This window comes from Ambystoma mexicanum, chromosome 13, assembly GCF_040938575.1.
Source record: "Ambystoma mexicanum isolate Mex_15411 chromosome 13, UKY_AmexF1_1, whole genome shotgun sequence".
In the NCBI taxonomy this organism is placed as follows: Eukaryota; Metazoa; Chordata; class Amphibia; order Caudata; family Ambystomatidae; genus Ambystoma; species Ambystoma mexicanum.
In genome coordinates this window covers 552,119,223-552,146,189 of record NC_090938.1, presented here as the reverse complement: position 1 = coordinate 552,146,189, position 26,967 = coordinate 552,119,223, and the positions used below count along the sequence as shown (strand labels likewise).

The following is a 26,967-nucleotide window of genomic DNA, read 5'->3' as shown; positions in this document are numbered from 1 at the left end:
GACCATCCCAGTTATCGCCAGTGTTTCTGTGGGAGGGGCAAAGGAAGGGAATCTCGCCACTATGGCCTTCAATGATAACATGGCATCATCATCAATCAACAGCATCCACAGTACATCTACCGAACTCAGCTTCTGCAGAAAATATGCACAGATGATCAGGAAAGGGGTGATGCCATGTGAGAAGGAGAAAAGGTACTGCCATCTAATCAAACGGTGTAGAATCGTCTGATATTTCAATACCCTCCTCAAAGTTGCCCACCACAGCGGTGATGTGTTTCAGCTGGAAGACGGAGCAGGCCATTTGTGTGGTTAGTTTTCCAGTTTATGTGTGCATACACATTTAATGTACAAATTAGGCGATAAGTGTTCATGCAAACATGCACAAAACACACATCCTCCTCCTGTATCCAGGCTTGGTTAAAAATTAACTTGCGCTTCTCTTACAAGGGCCCTAGTTAGAATGGAGGGAAGGCTCCATTTCAAACTATCCCAACACACTTTTATGAGGTTGCCCAGGATGAGGGATCAGCAGGGAATCACCCACTCTGACAAGGGAATGAATGGCTTCCGACAGCTGATTGTGATGCGCAGTTGAATTTTTTGTCACAAGTGGCTGCCTTTACAATGTAATCCAGAAATGCCTGTTCGCTCCACAATGGAGTACTTTGTTTTCCAGATTTTCAGTTATGTGGTCCTTGTGGAAACCCAATTGAATGGTGATAAAGGAAGTTGCAGCAATTTTGTGCAGGAGTCGGTCAGTCACAGGAAGAGAGAGGCAACGGTTGTGGGTAGTTGAAACAGAAGATGCTGTAAAAGATGTAGCATGACAGAAGTAGGTTGGCAGTGTGCCAGTTCAGATCGGGGACAACAATTGAGGCCAGAGGTCCAGAGCAGATTGGTTAGCAAATCAATTTTAATTGAAAAGGAACTGTCAGCCTTTTTGAACAGTGCTGGCGCCCCAAAAGCAAAATGTAATGTAGATTAGAAAGTTATGGTGTTTGAACGGCAGAGATGCTGCAACTGGGGGTTACCACAGAGGCTGACCTGGGCTATAACAAATCTGAAACTTAAAGTCCAGAGGTTGCGCTTCTCTGATGAAAAAATGATAAGTACAAAAGCATGATGTTTTTGAAATCTATTAGATTTTTATTTTTAAACTTAGAACGATGTAGTTAATTCACTGATTGAAAAATAAGTGAGAACAAAAAAAGAAAAATGATGTAGTTAATTCACTGGTTGAAAAATAAGAAAAGACGAAGATTAGTTGCACAAACTGGTCAGTTAATGACTAAATGTTCAATCGGTTAGAGCTCCTTGTCGTTGAATGTCCTTAAATCGTTTGTTCAAATTTACTATTTTCCAAACACTTGATTTTTCGGTCAGTTGGCTGTTTCCCAGATTCCTGGTTTTGGAATGGTTCTGGAGTTAATTGTTGAGAAATCCAACAGTTTGGTGGAGACCTGGTCTCCTGATCATTGTAAGAAATCCTTGGGTTTGTAGTTTAATGGCCTTTGCTTTGATGGAGGCCAGGTTTCCTTGATATATTGGGAGCCAACAATTTGAGATTGTTGTTGTTTTGTTCAAAACAAAAAGACTCAAGATTCTGATAGGGTCCTCTGGTTTTTTAGAGGTCCTCGGGGTCCTCGACACGCGTTTTCCCACTCCAGGTTCGAAGTGGTTCATCAGGAGGAGAATGGGTGTTTTGAAGGAAAAGTTCCAATTGCACTGGTAGATTAGTGACTCCAATGGTGGTCTACCTTGGATAGAATGCTAAGTGTTGCATAAGTGGAGAACTCTAAAAGTAAGAGATAAGATTGCAAAGTGTTATGTCTTGCATTACTCTCTGTTTACAGATGGGATAATTCAGGATTCAGGACTGGTGTACTTACGTGGGTTTTGTATCTTTAAGTCTCTTAAGATTTTCAAATAGTTTGCAACAAGAGATTCATTATGGATTCATATGGTAGTTGTCAAGCGTTGTCTGCCTAAAAGTGTGGAGAACGGTACATGTGATCAGCTGGATTAAATATGGTCAATTCTACATTAGGTGTAGTTAGGAAAGGGCATCAGCGTTGTGGTCAGAGTTGCTTTGTAGCATTTGCAACAGAGGCTCAAGAAGAAGAAATACAGTCAAGATATATATAGAGTCAGCTACCAGGTGTGGGCTGGTTGGGTGTGGACTGAGCATAGGAAAGTTGTCAGAATTCAATCCCAAATGTGCTTACCTATGGGTTTCTGTTGCTGTCACTAGGTCCGTCTCGTCCGAGAGCATGGTCCGATTGCCATGAAAGTCAGTGGTCGTGGCGGTCTTAAGTAGCGTTTGTATGCGTAAAATGGCGTTGGCGCAATGACATCATGCATGCTCACGCATTTGCGCTGTGACGTCATCTGCCCGTGATTGGCCGCCATCTTGGAAATACTATTCGGATTCTGCAATGTTTATGAGAGCGTGTTAAATTGTGTGTTCAGAACTTGATTAAGGAGTCTTGTCTGTTCTAAGATTCGATATGAGATGAGATATATGCAAATTTGCATGATGTAATGTTGACCGTCTTAAAGGATGCTAAATGGATTGGGAAAGTACCACCATCTTAGGAATGTTTATCCAATAACACGATGTGTGATAAGGTGTTCTAATTACCATCTCAAATTCAGTTATGTGTGTCTTGTCTATCTTGAAGCCAATGAGTTTTTATGGTCTAGACTTTAAGTTCCAGAATGTTAAGATAATATGTAGGTCGTGGATGGGCTGAATCATTTAATCTAAAGATTTGAGTATTGCAAGACATATGCATGTGGGGGCTTAATATCCCATATGTTAGTGTGCCGGTTTTGTATCTGGATAGGTAGGTAAGATGTCACAAAGGAAGAAGTCCATTTCTTCTTCTGTAGCCTCTGTTGCAAATGCTACAAAGCAACTCTGACCACAAGGCTGATGCCCTTTCCCAACTACACCTAATGTAGAATTGACCATATTTAATCCAGCTGATCACATGTACCGTTCTCCACACTTTTAGGCAGACAACGCTTGACAACGACCATATGAATCCATAATGAATCTCTTGTTGCAAATTATTTGAAAATCTTAAGAGACTTAAAGATACAAAACCCACATAAGTACACCAGTCTTGAATCCTGAATTACCCCATCTGTAAAGAGAGAGTAATGCAAGACATAACACTTTGTAATCTTATCTCTTACTTTTAGAGTTCTCCACTTATGCAACACTTCGCATTCTATCCAAGGTAGACCACCATTGGAGTCACTAATCTACCAGTACAATTGGAACTTTTTCCTTCAAAACACCCATTCTCCTCCTGTAACGCTCACCTGATTCCCGTAGAGGCGCCGGTCTTGACTGGGCGTATACCGTATCTTCAAAGGTGATGTGTAACACACGGCTGGCTCTTTGGGCTGGACCTCTGTGCACTGTAGGTCTGGCTCGAAGGGTAAGATGTCTGCAGATAGAAAATGTGGGATTAATGAACTGGGTTATTGAATGTCTCTCTCTTCTTCCCTTTCTCTTCTCCTGTAGAACCCCAAAGGTTAACGCTCTCACCTTAGGTAAGTGAACGCCGTGCTCTCCATCTGCCTCGAGGCAGGGTGCTGTAACCAGTTTCTTCACTGGATAAGGGGAGCAGGCCTCTTGACTTCAGAGGACTGCTGTCCGTCGTTTACTGCACGAACGGTAAGTTTCGAGTAATTCTAATGTCTTTAAAGTCTTTAGTAATGATGTCTCTTGTTTTGCAGGGTTCCGGCGATGGCGGATGGCGGGCTGAAGTGAGTTGAAGATGGAGCCCGTGTGATGAATAGAAGCGCCTGGAAGCACGTAAGTAAGCGCTTGTTGCCTGCTTCACGATGCGCTCTAACTGTCTTTTTATTTTGCAGGTACAAGTTCGGGGCGGCTGCAGGGTGCCGGAATACCCACTGGGTTAGATGTGGAAAGGAGTAATGGCACGTGAGTATTAAAGTTCCCCAATGTCTTTTAACGCACCTTGCTTTGTCTTTCAGATGCGGGATGCAGCGCCGAAGGCCTCCGGAGCGTGTGAAGAGTTGGTAAGCTTTTGTCTTTCAGATGCCGGAATGCAGTGTGAAGACCTCCGGAGCGCACGAAGAGTAGGTAAGCCTTTGTCTTTCAGATGCCGGAATGCAGCGCGAGGCATTGGTGACAGCCGATGGACCAGGTAAGTGAAGAGCTGTCACTGAAGACCGTAATGCTAACCTGTTCTTTCTTGTCTTTATAGGTGTTGCTGAAGACTGGATTCAGGATGGTAAGCCTTTTTCCTTAGGCCCAGGATCAGATGCAGAAGACACGATGAGCGTTCTGCTGCTGAGGGTGCAGAATAACGCAAAGCAAGATTCATCCATCGGGTGTGGTTTAAATAGCCTCCTGTAGTGCTTAGGTGTCTCCTTCCACAGCCACGCCTAGGTAAGAAAAGAGTTCCTGCTTTCCAGAAGAGTTCCAGTGTTCTGAATCTAGGGAGTGGCTCCTGCCCCACCCAACAGGAAAAGTAGTTCCAAACAGAAGAGGATCAGAGACTCAACTGGAAGGCAAGTAAGCAGCATGGTCTGCTGCAGGTAAGTCCACCCAAGCATTATGAGCCTGGCGCTTCCAGCGCTGGGACTGGGCATATTTATGAGCCTGGTGCCACTGGCGCCAGGACTGGGTCCAAAAGGTCCCAATTGGGACTGGTTGGCACTCGGAACCTGGGTTATGGATCTGCTTCCAAGGGAGCTGGGAAAACCCTGACCTTTTGGAAGCAGAGATCATGACACCTCCTGAGGAACCACTCCGAACGTGGAGTGGGGAAACACGTGCCAAGGACCTCTCAAAAAACCAGAGGACCCTATCAGAATCTAGAGTATTTTTGTTTTCAACAAAACAACAACAACAATCTCAAATTCTTGGCTCCCAATATATCAAGGAAACCTGGCCTCCATCAACACAAAGGCCATAAACTACAAACCCAAGGATTTCTTACAATGATCAGGATACCAGGTCTCCACCAAACTGTCGGATTTCCCAACAATTAACTCCAGAACCATTCCAAAACCAGGAATCTGGGAAACAGCCAACTGACCAAAAAAATCAGTGTTTGGGAAACAGTAAATTTGAACAAATGATTTAAGGACATTCAACGACAATTGAACATTTAGTCATTAACCGACCAGTTTGTGCAATTAATTTTCTCCTTTTTCATATTTTTCAATCAGTGAATTAACTACATCATTCTAAGTTTGTTCTCACTTGTTTCTCACTCAGCGAATTAGAGTCTAAGTATTTAAGGACATTCAACGACAAGGAGCTCTAACCAATTGAACATTTAGTCATTAACTGACCAGTATGTGCAACTAATCTTCGCTTTTTCTTATTTTCCAACCAGTGAATTAACTACATCAATTTTCTTTTTTGTTCTCACTTATTTTTCAATCAGTGAACTAACTACATTGTTCTAAGTTTAAAAATAAAAATATAATAGATTTCAAAAACATCATGCATTTGCACTTATAATTTTTTCATCAGAGAAGCGCAACCTCGGGACTTTAAGTTTCAAATCAATTTTAAGGAAGCAAAAAATATCTACATCAACAGAAGGGGTCATATGAGGATGGTGACAGAGGTGTGGCCAGGTGTGGGACACAGTGCAGAACTTGGTCTCCAGCACAGGTGGTGTGCCAGATCAGATATGTTCACTTAATGTATTCAGGACCAGTTGATGTTGCACAGTCCCCTGGTTTTAGAAGGTGCAAAGGGGGCACGCTCTGATAGTTTGCATGCATGTGGACCTTCTGTAGGACATTTTTTAATTTATTTAACTTTTCATTTGTAAAGCGCCTAAGCTTGGGGTATCAAGGTGCTGTTGCATGACTAGTTACACGTATTGTGGAGACAAGGGAAATACATGTATATTCATTGCTACATGTATGTGGCTCAATGTTCTCCTGAAGGCATCAATGTTAGGCAAACAGCCAAGTTTTCAACGCTTTCCGGAAGACCCAGTACGAGACCACCTCTCTTCGGGCAGGTGGGAGAGAGTTCCAGTGATTTGTTGCCATTGTGGGGAAGCTGAAGCTGTTCCATGTTACATTTCTGATTAGGCACTCTTTTGGTTTCTTTGAGATTCATTGGATTCAAATGGACTGGCCTAAAGACTTTCCTAAGAGACTGACTGTCGTAACATCTGAACATCCGTGCCAAGTGATGTCTCAGAGCACAGCACAGCTGATGTATGGAATGCTATCAGGCCTCGAAGATGGGCATGAGAGCAGCCACTCTTGAGGTATGCAGTGATGCTGCTGGCACAAGTTCCAAGACTGCCAGAGGATGCCTCGCAGAAACAGCCAGCTGTTACGAAATGTACTTTCTTTCCCCCTGTTCGGCGAAATGACATGTTTTTTTATTATATGTGGTGTTAATGGGTGGAGAAAAGACCTAGCTGCTCCATTGTACATAAGGATGAGCCAGGCCTGGGAGGGGCAGAACCAAATGCAGCCCTCCCAAGCACTGGTGTGTGTTAGCATTACAGCGCTTTTCACCCCACTTCTGGGCTTGTGTATTATTTGTGTCCGAATGCCTAGTGCCTGGAATGCGTGAGACGGTGTGAGGGAGCTGAATGAGCACCGGTATCGGTGGGGGGGGGGGGGAGCAGGACAAGCCCGTCACATATTTTGCTGATCCCTCCTCTAGCCCGGTTGTATTTGGGTTGGATAAGGCGGTGTGAGTGGGCTGACCTTACAGGTCTGGTAGAATTAACTCTGGCAATTCTTTGCGACAAGAAGACTGGTGCATGCAATACCACCTCTGGACTACGTTTTGTGTCCAATCTAATCATCTCAAAAGGCAGGGATATTTTTGTGGGCACAACCTTAGAAAGAGCATGCCAGCGACAGTTTTTCACTATAATGAGGAACTTCATGCACACCATATGTGGTCTGAGAGTAGCTCAAAAGATCGTGACCACAATATTTAAATGATGCACAAGCCCCACGTCAAAGTTGCTAAACATTTCAAGGTGAGTGTCCTTAACATTGTTTTAGGAGTGCAAACTACCCCACACACATTTGGTATCCACCCCCCACAATCCCAAACAGAGGTTCACATAAGGCGCCTTTCCATGGCTTTACCAAGTGTTCCGATTTACTTGGCAACTGATCGTGAGGTTTCAGCACTCACCACCATGCGCTGCCTTCCTTGCACGGTTATCCTTCTGCCATATTACACAGACACTCACAGACAGACAGACCGAGACCCAGACACAGCCAGATAGACACTCACAGACAGAGAAAGGCTTCATAAAACCATATCTGAGGCAGTGCACAACTCCACCCTTAGTATAAGGCTGTACCACCTGAGAATATTTGGTAGCATAGACAGAGCAGCCAGGCTTATCTTAGGAGCTAAACACGAGGACTCCCAACACTTGAGCGTGCGGTAAAAATCTGAGGATGGCTGCCGGAGGCGGGGCTTAGGGAGAGGGCAGTCATTGGCTGGGGCAGTATGACCCAGAGATCAGTGATTGGTTACTACTAAGAAAGACAGATCAGAAACGAAACTAATACTGATTTTTTCTTTACCGAGGATTCCCAGCCTGACGACGGGGAATATTCATGAGCATGTGAATCCATGCCAGACCCATGCTGGAGAAAAGTAGTTTCAGTGCTGCTTGCCATTCAAGTTAACTTGTAATTGTAACATGAATGTTACCAGGTAAGTAAGAAAGGGGATACAGTATCTCCCCAGCACTCCACATAAGGTGGGGTGGGTTGGCTCACTAAAATAAATGTAAAGGGGATGGGAATCCCACTTTACTTATTGGGAACCGGAGTTCACCCAAGATATAATTAAGAGAAATTACAAAGGGAAGCCCAAAGAGGTAACCCAGCCTAAGCCCAAAAGTTATAGCAAACTATAACTCCAATCACACACAATGGATTAGTCATAAAAAGGTCACCCATAAACAGAGAAAAATACTAGGCGAGATGGAAAAGATATTCCCACTCACCTGGGGGTAAGGACGAATAATTACCAAGTCCAAGCAAAAAGTTATGAGGTTGACACAGGTCAGGAAGGTGTATCATAAAATATGAAACTCTTACCTAACACAGACAGACAGACACACACACACACACACACACACACTTCCTTCTTCAACTACCTGTCCCTTGCACTAACCCACTCTGCCTTTGGACTGCTCCACATGTAGTTGAAAAAGCGAAAGGACTGCTGCACTCACATGGCTGAAGATTCCTCAGCATGATGACCTGGCGGCCGAATGACAGCAAAACCATTCTGGGAAGAAAGAAAGGATCCATTTAAAAGTGTACTTTACATTTACAACACATTGTAACACAAAACAAAGTCTGATATGAGAAGGAAGCACAGGAGGGGAGGGAATGGGGCCTCTTGACTACTGCAGCACTTGGGCATGTTATCGTTCAGTTACAGGCAGTCTCTGTAAAAGGGGTCACCTTTGGTGATATTTCCATTGGTGCACTTGTTAAGTAGAACAGACATAAGGACTGTAACCAGAGGTCCCAAAACAGACGGGACAAACTCAGTCAGGTTGCCTCACTGTTTCATAAGTTCACCACAGCCAGAAACACATTTTCACCAGAAGAGAAGCTTGCCACAGGACACAAAACAAAGATCGTTTTCCAAGTTTAAGTAATACAGACTTGTAATAGAATAAATCTTTTAAAAATACTCTTAAGATATCAAGTGCTTTTTGCATTGATTGCATCCTCAGTTTTTGTGTGGTATTGATGATGGGGAGGCTGGGTCGGGTCTTGATAAAAACCAAAGTGGAGTTTAAGTTATTCATAATTTTCTTTCAGGGCTGAGTTGCCATCTTGCCTTCCCAGACAAACTGCATCTTATGGCAGGCAAGAACATTAAAACTGATATTGCTTTGTGGCAAGGCCAATTGTTACCTTGAGCTCTCCTGAAGCGACCTTGAAAGCCAGCTCCACCAAGCAGCCAACAGCCATCCGCACTGCACTGGAGGAATGCATTTCGTTCCACACTGTGTCACTGTCGACCTGCCCCAAGAAAGCAATCACTTAGACCAAGAGCCAGGCAGCAGAAAATATGAGTGGACGTGGATGTATAAGTACAACCAATCATCCCCACGGGAGAACCTTTTCTGCTGTCGACTAGGCTAACATATTGATGTTCATATTTATCCTTGAAGTCTAAAGCAAGAGCATGCACCCACAAACTACCAGCAAATGAAACATCTGGGAGGAGGCGAGTCCTGGAACATTCATACTAACCGAAACAAAACATCAGATACCCAAACCTTTAGTCGGAACTCACCCCAATTCCACCGCAAGGCAGCACTGCGTACATTTTCTGGGTCATTGGACCTAAAGAAAGCAAAGGACAGGTGGAAATCAGAGATCTTGATAATCAGACCATACAGACAGCTCAATTCGCCCGAGCCAATGCATCTTTTAGGTAATGATCTTTGATACCAGCAGGTTGTATATCTGGTCTGGCTCCCCATTTTACCTCATGTCTTGCAATAAATGCTCAATGCTAAAAGGTTGCCATTAGTTCCAAAACTCCGGATAAGACAATGTGCTTTATTATGAGTATGGTGGTAATTTGCGAGTAAATCTGCCAAGTTAGTGCCAAACTCAGTTACCTTTGCCAGCACCTGATTCTGTGGTTTTACCACAGGATTACAAGTGATGGTAGCGCAGTGTTAATTCCCATTTTTGGAATCCATAGGACTGAACGGGGTTTTTGGCAAAATTACTGCAAGCCGTAATTCTGCCGATTAGTTTACCTTAAAGTGGAGGATTTACTTCCAGCAGGATGCCAGAGGAAAATCCTTCACTTTTAAAGGTGAAACCTGTAGTTCTGCATTGTGGAAAAAAACAGCAGTAATTCTGTTACAGGGGAAAAAAGTGTTGGTAATGGGATTATCACCCTCTTTTCCGCACACTGCCAAACTTGTAATGAGGCCCCATGCGTCTGTTTGGGTATTATTCTTCTTCACAAGGACTGTTGAAATTGATGTGTTAATAATTTGATAACACTCTGTTAATCTTAGTGGAACCATCTTTTCAATATTTGTAGCAGCAGAAGATAGGTAGGCAAGTAGGTTTACTCATGTAAAAAGAGAGGTAGACTTGGTACTCTTTAGAATCCTCATTACATTGAACACGGTAGGTGAGCACAAAGCACACCGAAAGTAGTGTATTCATCTAGTTATGTTTGTTTACACTCGAAAGCTTTGGAACATGAGTTAACACTGTGATTTGCTACTTTATTATAGAATGGGCGTTTAATACATCAATACTCCAATAGTAATTATTCATTTTATGGACAGCAACCCACCTAGAGAAGGTTAATACAGAAATATTGTGGCGTGTAGTGTTACAGTCAATGTTCCCTCTAATTATTTTTCTCTTAGCATGCAAATGGGTGGCTTTCATGTTCGCATTATTTTCCATGTGTGCAAATGATTAATGAGGTAAGCCACTTCGTTAGCATGTGTAGTTAGTGAGCTATTATCTCATTAGATTTAGGGAATTTCTCTTTCCCAACCACTGAAATTCTTTACAAATCAGTGTAAAGGATGCATCTTTCAGCACTTTTTTCAAATAAATAGGTTAAAAACAAATATATTTTATGTGATTAAGTTTGTCAACATTCCAAGATTTCAAGATCTGCCACAGTACCTTGCAAAAGTAGTCACGTGCAGAGAAAAATTCATATATGCAGCAAAAAAAGCATTGTATGCTCAGTTGATAGTTGTGGCTATTCCGTTGTTGAGACTGCTCAGAGACCATGCAGAAAGGTGTTTATGCCACTGAAAAAAAACACTCATGTGTACAACAAAAAACAAATATTGCTTATCATAACTGATGACGCTGGCAATAAAATCCAGACAGGATAATATTTGCAGGTGGAGTAATGGAAACTAAAAGGAATGGGTAAGAAAACATATCAAAAGGAGTTAACTTTAATGAAGCGGGCCAGGAGAACATGCCGCTTGTAATTTGTTCAAGGACTATTGCATCAGAACAACTGCACCACAGAATATGGTGATCCTAATTGCTGTGCCTCTGCTTACCATACACATTACATTGTCCTGTAAACAGAGCTGTGACACCAATTACTCAAAACCAACCTTCCACTTAAAAGCATACACACAACCTATTTTTACTCCACAAAACAGAAAAATGTTCACAACCAAAATGGCATGCAACTAACAAAGGAGCCTACTCTCGGTTTTATTAAAGCGTTTGTAACATGCCTTAAAGCCCGAGGTGAACGGGCACCATATACAAATACACATAACAAGGGAGAGGGACTGGAAGGACATAACGTATCAAATAAAAAGCACAAGTGCAAATATAAAAGCAGATAAAAGAATAAAATACAGAGTTAAAATCGGGGGATAAAATATCAGGCACAGGGATCAAGTCGAAGCAGGCAGATTATGTAAAGTAAAATGTTTAAAGTTTTTCTGTTACTTTTTCAAGGGAAGTCATCAATCAAAGAGTGTTAGGAAGGCTATTCCACAACACCGGGGCAAGGTAGTGGAATGTGCGTGTACTGGCTCGATCCACCTTCACATGTGGTACCGCAATTAGGTTGCTATCGCTTAATCTGAGAGTGCGTGTATTTTGTTTGATGCACAGCCTTTGTTTAAGGAGTACAGGATTCTTGCCAAACATGCACTTGTGTGTGATAGTTAGCAGCCTACATTTATGGTGTTCCCTCACAGGGATCCAATGCAAGGACCGACTGGCTGCCGTCACATGATCCCTGTGCTTAAGGCCAGCTAAAACCCTGACCACATGCTTCTGTGTCACTTGGAGACTAGAAAGGTTATGCCAAAAAGAAGGCTCCGCAATAATAAATTCTCACCTCTATTATGGCCTTTGCTAGGGTGGCCAGTATTCTCTAAAGAAACACGTGGACGAATTGTGCTAAGTAGTCTCAAAAAATACACAGAAAAAGAGACTACAACATTGACATGATCCTTCATTGATAGAGACTTGGGTCTTTATCTGAAGTCTTAATTTTCACAGCCAGCTATAATAAACCTTTAATAAGATTCTGGCAATTTGTTTAAATCTAAGATGAGATCCAGCCACCAACAACTCAGTCTTTGAATCATTGGGAGCAAGGCCATCCATCTCTGGATAATGTCAAAAACAGCATTAATCCCGATGATATCATCCTCATATCTGCCAGACAGTCTAAATAGTAGTTGTGTGTCATAGGCATAGTTGGTGAATTGGACACCTTCATTGTCCAATAAATAAAATAATGGCTTTAATAAGATATTAAACAAAGTGGGGGAGAGGCGAGACCCCTGGGGCACACCGCATTGAAGGGGGGCATGATCAGCTGACACGCTATTATTAAAGATGCTTGCCTCTCTCTCTGATAAGGAAGATAAAATCGAAGAGGCAGCAGACTCAGAGATAAAAGCCTCAGCGCAAATCCTTTTAAACAGTACACTAAAATCAACTAGATCAAATGCAGCTGACAAGTATAACAAAGGCAGTAAAGTCCCATGTCTCATATCCATCCTTGACAACAGATTAGCTTTCAGGTCCAGGAGAGGCGACTCTGTGCTATGCAATGCCCGAAAGCCAGACTTAGAGCTGAAAGAGTTACGATTCTCTAAATACTCTTGAACTTGTAAGTAAGCCACTCAATCCAGACTATATAACAGGAACGGGACATTCGTAATGGGTCTAGAATTAGTGGGAATATTGTAGATCTAAAGAAGGTTTCTTCAGTAAAGGAGTGATCCAGGCTGCAATGGCCGGAGCAAGGCAGAAAGCACACGTCTTGATCACACTGGAGGGACAATGCGCCCCTGGGCAACTCATGGGTTTAAGACTTTGAAGAGTAGTAATGATTTCAGCAACTGTCACCCTTTTAAACTCAAAACAAGCGACAGAGATGGTGGGGGGGAGACCATGTGTTGATAGGAGAAAGCGTAGCTGCCTTTTGCTGTGCTGAAAACCTCAAGTTGGCAACTTTCTCAAACATAGCCTGTTGTATCTTGTTATACTAATCCTTATCCTTGGCTACAGCATCAACTGTAGCAATTTCCAGTTCTTTCATGCACCTGAAAAGCTCTTTAGAGTTGGAGGATGTATTACAAATGCCACCATCAAGGTGGTCCTTTTTCTACTGCCAAGATAACTTTCGTGTAACAGGTGGTAACTGTACTATATCTGTCTTTGTCAGATGCAAGATGAGATTTCTGCCAGCACCAGTTTGTTCATCTTAGTATGTAGATCTTTCATTTCTTGTGTAAAGCAGGCCTGCTGACTCAAGAGAGCCTTCATTACTTTACACACCTTAGCTAGAGCAATAGCCTGAGATTGGAGTCAATTTACCAAGTCACATAGATCACGATTAGTTGTTATAGCTTTGTCTGAATATACTCTAGGTGGGAGCTTGGGCATCTGGTGATCAAAACATATAAAGGAGAGATCTGACCAGGAGAAAGCTGCAATCTTTAATTGTCCCTCCACTATATTATTTCTATCCACAAAGCTCCACTGATATTTTAGAATCAGTGACCAGCAGAGCAATGGCTTTTGAAAGAACTCTAATAATAGTACTGCTAGATCTCAAGAGGAATTTTAAGGGGAAAGTACAACTTTTAATAAGCATGAACTATACCTATTAGCAAAGCAAATTACTTTTTTACACCCTGAAAAATAATTTGATTCCAAGTAGGGCGTAAAATATTATAAGAGCCCTGCTTGCAATCCTGACATAGGAATTGAAATGACAGAGCACATAATATAGCCCATAGTTTTGCTCTCCCTTCCTCACCCCTTCCTCACCACGGCCTAAACCAAATTCAACATTCGTATGGAGCCTGGTGGAAGAAAAACTAATTTTTGCCTTTTAAGTTAATAGCAGTAAGGTTCAGAGGTGCAACAGAGGAGCTCATTTTACTGATTTACGTAACGTTAATTTGTAGGTGTAACGGACTTGGGCTTTTATCCTTTCCATTAATGTTACTTTCCATTTTTTTTCTCCATTTGTATGACCGAGATGGCGGGCGGAACGCAACTTGCGTTTTCCGCAGCTTACCTTCCTCTATGCCATACAAATGCCTCAGCCTTCGCACCGGCATGCATTTTCGGGCCGGCACAAATGGTGATGATCCCCTATGGAGCCTGCCGACTTTATGCACCAGCATATACAGCAGCCAGACTCCATAGGGATCCATTGTAAGCGTTGGCTGCCATGCATGCATGGCAGGCAGCGTTTACCGATTCTGCACAGCAGAGTGCAAAAGTGCAGGACAAAGGGTGGCATACAAGCTTGTATGCCACCTTTGGCCCTCCACCTTCACGCTCAGCCGTGCAAATGGTGAAAGTTTGGTGGCAGGGACTTGTGCACACCAAAGTACAGGCATCCCGCCACTGAATTACATGAAGACTCGACCCCCCACCCCTCTTCTGCAATTCCCTGTTATCAGTTAAACAAGATGTATGGGGAGGAAAGAGGCAATAAACGCAGAACACCATTATTCAAAAGCCCTCAGCAGTTGACCATAGACGAACGTTTCCTATCTTTAGCAAACACCACATTACCTTCACTGTACTGCCCAAACCTCCGACTTGCTTTTTTAAAGTTGCCGATTTGTTTTTCACCCCCAAGGAGTGTTCTCCTGTGCCCTTTCCTGTACTTCTCCACATTATCCAGTGCTAGCCTCCAAAACTAATTGACAGGGCTCTAAAAAAGGTGAAGGATTGTAGCAGTAAAACGCTCACTGGGATATTTGCATACTCAAAATACTTTGCAAGCAAAACATATTTAAAGCCTCAGCATCATTACATGGCCAATTTAAGAAAAGGTCACGAATCTGCATGTACACTATTATTTTGCAGTGCATAGAAGATTGTTTGCAACATACCTCATCCTGATAATTTGGGAAGGATTATATAAGGGCTCAGTGAAACAGTTTTTGTGTAGCAGAGAGTTATGTAAGGAAGACATAGTATCATTAGTGAAGACAGACAAGTGATGCACAGTTTTATTGAATAACATGAAGGTTAGAAGAACGCCTATCTAGCCCTATATCTGAGGATGGGAGTAAGCTCGACCATCAAATAATAAATAACGCTGTCCTAGTAGTGTCTGTCAAATCATAATGACCTACACTAACAAAACCTATTGCCTGCCCTTACGCTATAACAAATGTGTGGGAAAATGGTATATGCAAAGGAAAACAGTGTACAAAAGTAATGTATCAGGATGACTGAATAGTGACGTTCCTTTCCCCATGTTTTCAGCATGGGACAACGTGCCACACTCAAGCTTTGACCACACACTGGCTTCTCTGGCTTTCCCACTGCCTTGCAGCTTCAACAACCTTTCTCCATAGACTTTCAACTGGGCATACGTCCTCTGCCACACCACTCTGATACTTAGCATTCATGATTTACAGTTCACAAAAATGGGCTCTTATCTTGCGCTTAAACTTCTGTTTATGGTAGCTGTTGCAAGCACTCCAACACACTGGCGTAACAGGGGCCCGCGCACCCCCCGCGGTTCAGGGGGCCCCGCGACCACATGTTCTGGAAGGGGGCTCACTTGGAGTAAAAAAAAAAAAAAATTATTATTATTTTTTTTTTTACATTTTCTTTTTGGATTTACTCTGCATTTCTAAAGAAATTATTACTGTAACAGAAATAATTTCTTTATGAAGGCAGAGTGAATACAAACAGCCTGGTGGCTACCCCCACTCCATGACAAGAAGACCCTAGGCTGGAGGCCTCCATGTCATGGGGTGGGGAAAGCCCTATGACTTCAAAAATAAATAGTTTATTTTTAAAGTCACTCTGCCTTCATAAAGAAATTATTTCCATTATGGCTCAGTCCTTAACGGAAATAATTTCATTTAAAAAAGAAACAATGGGCCTCATTACGAGCATGGCGGTAGCCGTGCCTGTATGGAAGGCACGGCTACTGCCATGCTCGCTACCGGCACCGCCTCCTGCGATTGGGCAATAGCTGGCCCATTACAAGATGAATGGGCCAGTAATTGCCCATTCGCGGGTGGCGGTATTGCCGGGCTCCCGATCCCCATTCTGCCCAATAGGGCAGAACGGGGGCGGGGAGCATGGTTGCGCCGGCACCGTTGATAACGGTGTCGGCGCAATTACAAGTTATGCTCGGGGGCTGGCAGGAAACTGCGAGCAGAAATCGTAATGCGGCGGGATGGTTTGAATCGTCACCGCCAGGGTCCTAATGAGGCCCAATGTATTTTTGAAGTATTATGGCTCCCCTCAACCCATGACGTGTGCGTGTGTGAGTGTATGGTGAAAGAGTTCACACAAATGTATGGGTGGCTGGGTATGCGTGTGTGCATGTACGGTGAAAGGATACACACTGAAATGTATGGGTGGCTGCCTGGGTGTGCCTGTATGGTGAAAGTGTACACACTTAAATATATGGATGGCTGGGTGTGCGTGTGTATATATGGTTAATGGTGTGTGTGCTTGTGTTCAGGAGCGCAACAAAACCTACATTTCAAGGGGGCTAACTTTTCAAATTTTGGGAGAGTGCTAACTTCACGTGTGGTGGGGAGGTGCAAACTTATTTATGTGGGGGCATCCAACTTCTTTACGCATTTTAATGAGAATATTCTAGTGCAGCCTCAATGTTACAAGCAGTTAACTCTCTCCTTTAGGTCTGAAAGCACCCACTTATGGGCTGCTGTGAGAATGACTGGTCTCCGGTTTCCGCTCTACCCTTCCAATCACTCCCCTGGCATGCAAGTACTAAACCCACATCACAATTTCAATTGCTAAAAAATTTGGCATTTGAATGCAGGTAAAACAGTGAAATGATGTACATTAGTAATCGCTGGGCTCGGCCCTTCTTAATGGCAAAACCCAAGTGCCGTTTAACATCTGTCTTCTATTCTGTCGGCAACTGCTCTGAAGGTCAGCCAGGTCAAGTCAACATAGCCCACAATTTCAGTGTGGAGAGGGGGGGGGGAGCTGAATCCGAGTCAGCTCAATGGTGTTGCACCACTACGTGTGTTTAATGCATTGATTAATTATTGGTAATCTTCTTTACACCTATCCTTATTCTTCCTCATCCAATTACTTGTGTATGAGGCAGTACTTGTGTATGAGGCACTATGCCTCATACACAAGTACTGGGATAAGGTAGAGGTAAATGAAGGTAATGCCTGACTTAGCTACCTGTAATCTTCATTACTCCTAGTCCCACTCTTCCTACCTACAGTACTTACCAGTGAGGCAAGGAGCCTCATAAGTAAGCAATGGGACAAGGAAGAGGGACGTGGAGGTAATTCTGAGCCATTGAGCTGATTTTGGAGGTTAAGGTAGGGGATGGGAGGGAGAAGGGATGTGTGAGGGGGTGGGGTTGTGCAATAAATCATAATGGTCATCCATGTCCATGCTAAGCAGGCATGATATGTGATATTAGTGGTTAGAGAGGCATTTTGGTGCAGCCAGTCTAGTCATTCCTCAGTTTGGTATGACTTTTTTTTAACTGGGCATTTCTGATAAAGCAGTCCTGCTAAGTGTAATTACCTGGCTAGATTGGCATTTGGGTCTGCCAGTCTAGCCGTTTCTTACTGCGGCACTGTATATTTTTCTGGGCATCTGTGATAAAATGATATGTTATGATATGATAAGTCATATATAACGCACCTGTACACAAGTGTTTTTAGACACGACAGGACAAGAGAAGGAAAACTGAGGAGGAAAACTGAGGGAGGACAAGACAAATGATCTCACTAAGCCTTGTGTCATTCAGATCGTGCAAGTGTGAGAACGAGAAGTGCAAGGAGAAAGGGAGGGGGGGAGTGCAAGGGAGAGGTCAACAGGGCAGCAATGCTCTGAGTAAGTGCCGCAAGGGCAGCGCGGATCTCGGTAGTGCAAGGAGAACAAGGGACTGTAGGGTTACAGTTACAGCCCCTAAATGCGTGGTAGGCCTGGAGGCAGTGCAAGGGTGACTGATCAAGAAAGAGCCTGGACTCAGTGAGACAGAGGGTAGCCAAGCAACCAGTTGGTACAGTGGACAGGTAGGTCAGCAGGGGAGGGAGAAAAAGCAGAGAAGAGGAAAGTTTTGAGTTGCTTCCGGAACTTTAGGTGGTCCGGCTCAAGTTTGGGAGGGTCAGGGAGGCCATTTCAGAGGGAGGCGCCTGCAGGGGAGAAGGATCTACCTCCCTCCACTCTCTGCCTGGAGAAGTATCTAACCCCTAGGGCTCGAGAAGGTAGGTATTTTGGTAGATAGCGTTGGATGTAGTGCAGATACCAGCCCAAGAAAGCCTTGTGGACAATGAAAAAGGTCTTGAACTTGAACATTGCAGCCACCGAGAGCCAGTGGAGAGATTTCATGGCTGGATAGATACAGTCCCTGGGCTTGAGGCCAAGGATAATTCTTGCAGTCCTGTTCTGGATTAGTTGCAGAGGGTGGAGAGTAGAGGAAGGCAGATTGAGAAAGTGGCTGTTGCAGTAGTCCAGCCTAGAGAGAACCAGAGCTCTGGAGACAGTGAGCTTCTGGAGGAAAGTGAGAAATTGAAGAGTCCCTTTGAGGCAGTGCAGTTGGTAGTGGGATTTCTTGGAGACGTCCGAGATGTGAGGAGAGAAAGAGAGAGTGGAGTTGAAGATCACACCACGAATGAGCGAGAGAGGAGAGTAGGTTGAGGGGAGCCTGAAGGAAAGCTGAGTGTCATCCGCATAACACTGTAAGTTAGAGGAGAAGGTAGAGATCAGGTGGGTCGAAGGGGCCAAGTAGAGGTTAAAAAACCAGGCTGAGAGGATAGAGCCCTGGAGAACGCCACATGTAGAGAGAGGTGGCGGAGTGAAAGGGACAAAGTTGGACCTGGGAGGGGCGGTCCAAGAAGAAGGAGGTCAGCCTCTCCCGGCCCTGATCCATGATGCCCAGGTTCTCACAGAGTCAATTGATCAGGATGGCGTGGTTGACCGTGTCGAAAGCAGAGGAAAGTTCCAGGATGATGAGGACAGAAGGAATGCTGGAATCAAGGTTAGAGATCAGATCTTCACAGGTGTTCAGGAGAGCAATTTCCGTGCCTCTGGCAGCTCTTAAACCAGACTGATGGTTATGGAGACAACCAACAGATTCAGTGTGGAGTGTAAGCTGGCAGTTGGCCAGCTTTTCCAAGAATTTGGGAGAGGGGAAAGTTCCAGTGGCAAAAGAATGATTACAAAAATCGGCCAAGGCTGGAACGTGTCAATGTGGTCCTCGATGGTTCTGGAGGAGCAGGCGATCACCTGTTTCGACGACACTTCCATAGATGGGACTTTGTCAGGTGTTAAGAGAGAAAGAGGAGAAAGGAGGATGAGAAGGAGAGATGGCCAAAGGGGGCCAAGAGTGGAAGAGGGAGAGGAGGAGGAGATGGTGGACAGGATGTCCTGAGTTTTAGCGGAGAAGCGAGAGGCCAAAGCTGTACAGAGGGCCTGTTGAGGGAACAGGAGAGGTAGAAACCGCAACAGGATTGGCCAGTTCCTTGCAGATTTTAAAGAGTTTGGCTGTGTTGTTAGAAGCTGTAGAGACGCAGGCTTGAAGGTGTGCTCTCTTCTTGATGAGTTTTATTGCTTCAACTGGCATTTTGGTGCAACCAGTCTAGGTATGTCTTAATGTTACTGTAATGTTATTATGTGTCTACACTGGTCTACATTGTGCAGCCAGTTGGACATGTTTTTATTGTGGCATGGCATTTTTAATAGCAAAGCATTAATGTTCATGGTCACTGTTGGTGACTTGCATGTTTTGGATTGCTGTCACCCTACACAACAATAGCAAACACTGTGGCTTTTTAGTCAATTTTTCTCAGAAAGTGTGCTGTGTATTGCATTAAAACACATTTATATATTTCTCCTTTGTGCGTATTGCGCAAGGTGGTAATCTAGGGCGGCCCAGAGTTTGGCGCGACTTGTGATTTGTTGCCGAGTTGGGGGGGGGGCCCTCAGCATGGCTTGCAGGGGGGCCCCCAGAGCTTGTGTTACGCCACTGCTCCAACACATAGACCAGACTTTCATTGTGCTCTCTTGACTCAAAGGTCATGTCAGGAGGCTCCTTGCCTTCGGGTCTTTTGATGTGGAAATCAAGGCCATCAGTCTTGTTGCATCCGCGCCTCCTCAACTCTGCCGTTCACCCGAGAGAGTGGCTTAAACTTGGTAGCACTTCAGACGCTCTTCTTTCTCTCCAGCTGGGTTGGCGTGTGTAGCACTTGCGGCTTCTGAGACAACGGTTTCTCACAAAAGGGATCTCTGGCCTGTGGATTTTCGGCCCTAGCCCTCTTCTGGCCGGTTGCTCTCCTCTGCCTGGCTTGCCACTGCTCTGGAAGAGTCGCTCCTTCTCGTGCACGTTCAAGGTCCATAATGAATCCATTTCTATTTAGGCCCCCACTTCACCAGCCGCCCAAAACAGCATTCTGTGGGTTCTGGGAGATGTGGGGTTTCAAATGAGGCTTTTCAGGGGTCACTGTTATCCCATCTGCCCCTCAAAGGCCTGTATTTCAATGTTAAACCCAGGGGATGAGCCGTGCCTTGGGTCCTGCAGATAGCTCCAGATGCCCCTGGTCTGGCTGCCTGGAAGCACAGCTCTCTTGCCACACTCAGCCTCTCCTGCACTCACAGGCAGACTTGGCAGCCTCTCCTCCTTCTCAAGTTTCCTTCAGCTTCTGCTTTGCTCCTCTGGACAGCATGACCCACTTAGCCTCCCCAGCTCACTCTGAGTGTGCCTGTGTGCTCTGCCTTTTATACTGACTGGGAAGTTTAACAGATTACAGGTGGGAAGGATTGTAAAGGGAGGCCTGACCTTGCCTGGCCTCACTAACGGGAAAAAATGGAGACTGCTCATAGGAACTCATGGTACATTGGTTCCTATGGGTAATCTTTGTGGCTCTGGTTTGCCTCTTCCTCGTCCCAGTGGTTTTAGGAAAAAGAAATGTGGGGGATTATGGGAGTTGTAGTTTTTCTGAGGGATCATGGAAAAACCATGTGGGTTTCTGTCAGGGTGAAGGGGTAAATGTAATGTTGTGGACAAATGGGTTTTTGCCAATAATATCCCATAATGACAGAGGGGATGTCGGGTTAGGATTTACTAGCACCGTGGGTGGGGGGGGGATACCTTGTCTCGCCCGGGGGCGTTCCGCAGTCTCCAAGGGCACCCCTTCCCAGTTGATCCTCCCTCGCTTGTCCGATCCCGGGGTTGGGATCCAAGAGCAAAAGACCTGCATGGCTACCTGAGTCAGGTATCCCCAGGAATGGCATGGGAGAAATGTCTCAGGTTTCTCACAGTTACCCTATCATTTGTTAGGGTCTATGCCCACTGGAACTCAGAAAACTTGGAAAGGATGCATATTGTGAAAAACATTCTGGCTTTCTGAATATCTGTTGCTGTAATATTATGTACAAGTAATACCACGCATAGTCCTTACCCATTATCCCTTGCAGGTAAAATAAATGATATTGCAATGTTGTTCTCCACATATGGGGTATTTTTAGCAATGCTAAAGTAGGAGATACTGAGCATATCATTTGTCTACTCAAAATCCATAGGTATGCACAGCCGGTATCAGTAACCCGGATTAACCCACAGAGGGTTACCATGGCATCAGACCAACAAATTGTAAAGGGAGGCCTGACCTTGCCTGGCCTCACTAACGGGACAAAATGGAGACTGCTCATAGGAACTCATGGTACATTGGTTCCTATGGGTAATCTTTGTGGCTCTGGTTTGCCTCTTCCTCGTCCCAGTGGTTTTAGGAAAAAGAAATGTGGGGGGATTATGGGAGTTGTAGTTTTTTTGAGGGATCATGGAAAAACCATGTGGGTTTCTGTCAGGGTGAAGGGGTAAATGTAATTTTGTGGACAAATGGGTTTTTGGCAATAATATCCCATAATGACAGAGGGGATGTCGGGTTAGGATTTACTAGCACCGTGGGGGTGTAGGGGGGGGAATACCTTGTCTCGCCCGGGGGCGTTCCGCTTTCTGGCTTTCTGAATATCTGTTGCTGTAATATTATGTACGAGTAATACCACGCATAGTCCTTACCCATTATCCCTTGGAGGTAAAATAAATGATATTGCAATGTTGTTCTCCACATATGGGGTATTTTTAGCAATGCTAAAGTAGGAAATACTGAGCATATCATTTGTCTACTCAAAATCCATAGGTATGCACAGCCGGTATCAGCAACACGGGTTAACCCACAGAGGGTTACCATGGCATCAGACCAACAAATGGACGAGAATGCGTCTAACGTCCTGCGGCCTGAGCTCACCACGTTGCATAAGCTTGTTTTCACCATGGCAACGCAGTCTCTGCTGCCTGCCGAAGATGCCAGATGAGCCGACACCATGCACCATACGGTTTAGAAACAAGGTATGTCTAAGCCCACTGGGACGGTTGCCACTACTATCAGGCAAAGGTGCCAACAGATTCCACATTGTAGCATTTATTTTATTTTCCAGCGCTGGTATTGACTACAGATGCCCACCGCTGGTATTGATTACAGTCGCATGTCTCATTATTGAACTAACATGCCCACAATTGCCCGCAGATACAATCGCGGTTCCCAGAACCACATTGAAGTGAGAAGCTTTCTGTAAGGTAGGATGTTATGGCTACCCGCAGTGTGATTTTAGTAATTTGGGTAGGAATGCATACTTTTCTCTGCCCTAAGCACAAAGAACGCTCTATTTATTTATTTTTTACATTTGTAAAGCGCACTGCAGCCCTAAGGCATAGAGGCGCTGATAAGTGGTACATAAGAAGGCTTGATTAAGGGTTACAAAAAAGCCACCCCAGAGGAGTTCTTAGAATATACATACAGAGTTACAGATACATAGGTCCAGGGTAGCGAAACAAAGAACAGGCACATTATTTGAAGAGACTAGTCTTGATGGCCTTGCGAAAGGCAGTGTGAGAGTCGAGTCGTCTGATGTGCGGTGGAAGGGAGTTCCAGAGGGTGGATGCCATGGTGGGAAAGCTTGTGCCACCCGCACGCACTCTGCGGGTTTTTGGCACAGTTAGTAAATTGGAATAGGCCTCTCTAGATGGCCTGGAAGCACAAGGTTTAGAAAATCTCTGGACGAGATATGTAGGGGCCTGATCGTGAAAACATTTGTGCGTGAGGGCAAGGGTTTTGAACAGGATTCTTTCCTTGACTGGGAGCCAATGGACCTGACGCCTGAGGTCAGAGATGTGGTCCCTGCATTATAGTCCAGTGGCGGCCCTTAGGGCATTATTTTGGACTAGTTGGAGTTTAGCTAGGTTTTTTGCTGACGTCCCTATTAGAAGGGCGTTGCAATAGTCCACTCTTGAGCCAATGATTGCCCTGGCGATAGTCAGGCAATTCTGTTGGGAGCGGTACGGTCTGATTGCGTTGAGCAGTTTGGAGTAGTAGGCTGAGGAGGATGCAATGGCATTGACCTGCCTGTTCATGTTCAGGTTCGGGTCCAGGTAGACACCCAAGGTCTTGACTGTTTGGGAGACAGGGATAGGAATATTATCTATGGTGAAGGAGTTGTATTGCTTGTCCATCTTGCCCAGGGTGGACGGGGAGCCAATCAGCAGAAGCTCGGTTTTCTCGCTGTTGAGGCATAGCCAGTTTTCTGCCATCCAGGATTGGATCGTGGTGTAAGTGGAGTTGAGCGTGTTCAGGTCAGACAGGTAGCCCCGGAGAGGGGGATAAGCACCTGAGTGTCATCAGCATAGTTAGTGTATGAGATGCCCAGGGCGTCAAGGATCTTGAACAGCGGCCTCGTGAAGAGGTTGTAGAGGGTGGGGGCGATGCATGATCCCTGTGGGACGCCACATTGGATGATGCTAGGGTCAGCGCAGGAAGAGTCAGAGAAGACCTTCATTGCTCTGTCCTGCAGGAAGGAGGTTATCCAGTTGCAGGCAGTCGGGGAGAAGTTGGCTGTGGTGGCAAGATGGTGGCATAGGGTCTTGTGATCCACCAGATCGAATGCAGCTGATAGGTCCAAAAGGAGGAGTAGAGCAGGTTTGCCTGCATCTTTGAGGTCGTCCATCTGGTTTTTGAGGTCAAGAAGTGCCGTTTCGGTGCCATGTCTTGGCCTGAAGCCTGACTGCCGAAGACCAAGAAGATGGTTATCTTCGAGGAATTTTTGAACTTGCAGGTAAGCTGCTTTGTCCAAGATTTTTAGTAAAAATGGGACAGTGGTAATGGGTCTATAATTACCTGGGACCGAAGGGTCTAAGGAGGGTTTTTTGATAAGCGGACGAACCCATGCTTCCTTGAGCTCAGCTGGAACATGGCCAGACTTGAATGAAGCATTAATGAAGGCAGTGATGAGGGGGACAAGGGCAGGGGCACAGTCCTTGATCACCTGGGCTGGGCAGACGTCCCCTTTACAATTGGAGGGCTTGATGGATCTAAGGAGGGCAGCGACTTCGGTTTCAGTCATGTCCTTGAACTCAAACAGAGGGGCTTGGCTGGTGTCAGCTAGTGGAGCAGGGGAGCCAGTGGGTTTGGCTAGAAGGTTGTTGAGGGCTTTTTGGTGTGCAAGGATCTTGGCGTGTAGAGTGTCCAATTTATCCAGCATGGCGGATTGAATTTTGTTGCACCAGGCTTCATCTTTTAGGAGAGTAGAAGGGGGGGACGCAGGGGTCTCAAGCTCTCTAAAGATGGAGAAGATTTCTTTGGTCCCTGATTTGGCTTCTGAAATCCTAGTGTTGAAGGAAGACGCCTTAGCCTTGATTATGGAGATTTTGTATTCAGAGGATAGGGCCTTAAAGGCTGCTTTAGTGGTGTCTTTGGGGTTATTCTTCCAGGCAGAGAGTGCAGCTCTTTTTTTTTGACGTAGCTGTGAGAGCTCCTGGGTGAACCAGGCATTGGTATGTTTGACCTTTTTTGCTTATTTGAGGGTAAGAGGGGCTACAGTGTCCACGGCCTTGGTGATGATCCTTTTGAAGTCTTTAGCAAGTACTGATGGATCATTAGAGAAGGGCGGAGATAGTGCAGGTACGAGGAGATGTTTAGTAAGGTTCTCTTTTGTGAGCTGCCGAGAGCTTCTGGTGAGTGCGGCAGGGAGGGAAGTCGCTGGCCTATGCGGCCCTTTTGATGTGGTGATGTCAAATTTAATGCAATGGTGGTCAGACCAGGGGATAGGGGAGATGTCTTTGACCTCAAGGGTGCAGTTGTGGTGGGCCACCCAATCTAGCGTCCGCCCTTTAGAGTGGGTAGGCCTGGAGATAGATTGGGAGAACCCAAGGTTGGAGAGAGCTTTATTGAGGGCAGTGGCGTGGGAGTCCTTAGAGTCATTGAGACCGAGGTTAAAGTCACCTAGGAGGATAACTTTAGATGAGCTTTTTAGATTGTCTGAGAGCGAGTGAATTAGGGCTTCCTGGAAGTCAGTGCTCGGCCCAGGCAGGCGGTAGACCGCATGGAAAGCAATGGTACAGGTAGCTGAGAGCTGGAGTTTGAGCAGGAGGTAATCAGAGCTATGACCCAAGTCTGCTTGAATCCTTCTGAATTGTAGATTCTCCTTGGCAATGACAGCCACCCCCCCACCTCTATGAGTGGAGCGATCTTGTCTATGTATGGAATACCCTTCCGGGATGGCAAGTGCGAGGGCAGGGCCAGATGTATCGTTTAGCCAGGTTTCACTAATGAAGAGTAGGTCAAGTTTATTAGAGGTGATAAGGTCGTGAATATCGAGAGGGTGCGCTGGCAGGGACCGTGCGTTAACTAAGGCACAGTATAATGTGGTGTCCTTAGGTTGCAGGGTGTGGTCGGTGGTGGCAGGAGTTGTCACAGTGCGAGTTGGCGGTACAGGGCAAGGGGCAGCACTAACACCAGGGGCAGCAGTCATGGAAACAGGCAGCAAAGTACAAGGCGCAACACTTTTACCTGGGGTAGCAGTCATAGAGACAGGCAGCAAAGTACAGGGCGCATCAATATTACCAGGGGTAGCAGTCATATAAGCAGGCACCAAGGTACAGGGCGCAACACTTTTACCAGGGGTAGCAGTCATAGAGACAGGCAGCAAAGTACAAGGCGCATCAATATTACCAGGGGTAGCAGTCATAGAGACAGGCAGCAAAGTACAAGGCGCATCAATATTACCAGGGGTAGCAGTCATATAAGCAGGCACCAAGGTACAGGGCGCAACACTTTTACATGGGGCATCAGTCATTGAAACAGGCGCATCAGTATTAGCAGGGGCAGCAGGCCTCAATAATGGCAGAATATTGCACGACACTTTATTAGGAGCGGGGTCAGAGAATTGCTGAACGTGGTCAGGAGTGGTACCACGGTTGTATGTGACACGAGAAGGGTCCAATAGGGTCCGCTTGGCTGACAGGGATGGGTGGTTCCAGGTGAAGAGGTGAGTCGGCACATATCTAGATAGAGACTCAGAAGGACCATACATTCTATTTCGCGATCTGCAGATTTCAAAGAAAGCATGATCAGTGGAATGTAGACCTCCACTACACTAATGAAGATGGACCCTTGACCACTCCCTTTGGGCCCTAGCGAGCAGCATTTCGGGTACCTTTTCAATGTTGCCGGGGTATTATGTAATTATTTATTTCAGTGATACAGTGCACCTCCACATGCACTGTATGCTTCTCTATAATTGTTCATGTGTAAAACAGGGGCTAGTGACCGTTTTGGTGTTGCAGTTGCCATTCATTGGCACACCAGTTGAACTTCGAGAGGGGTGGCCCCCATATGTGAGGATACCCGTGATTTTGGAGTCAATCCCACACATTCCTGTCCGAAGTACAGGGTGTCACGGCTCGCTCCCTTCGCTCCCGTTCCCGCCACTTGGGGGCATAGTTTGGGCTTTATTCCCTACTGGACATTTCCTCTGAACCTTACTCTACAGTACTGTGATGAATTAGGAGCACTAAAACCCTATTTTCCAAGTTACTTCCCTTCCGGATCCATTCCAGGTTTTTGGCAGCCAGCATGCTACTTTAATCTA

General features: G+C 45.3%; 1 protein-coding gene across 10 annotated transcripts in view; it reads right to left on the bottom strand.

Annotated features, from left to right (window-relative positions):
- HDAC5 (histone deacetylase 5) overlaps positions 1 to 26,967 on the bottom strand; it is a 2,156,790-nt gene that overhangs the window by 379,707 nt on the left and 1,750,116 nt on the right. For all 10 annotated transcript variants that reach the window (XM_069634322.1, XM_069634324.1, XM_069634323.1 and 7 more), the window contains 3 exons: positions 9,317 to 9,366; positions 8,932 to 9,039; positions 8,235 to 8,290 (listed from right to left, as the gene is read on the bottom strand). In XM_069634322.1, the coding sequence (XP_069490423.1) occupies positions 8,235 to 8,290; positions 8,932 to 9,039; positions 9,317 to 9,366 (214 nt within the window). The remainder of the gene's footprint in view (positions 1 to 8,234; positions 8,291 to 8,931; positions 9,040 to 9,316; positions 9,367 to 26,967) is intronic.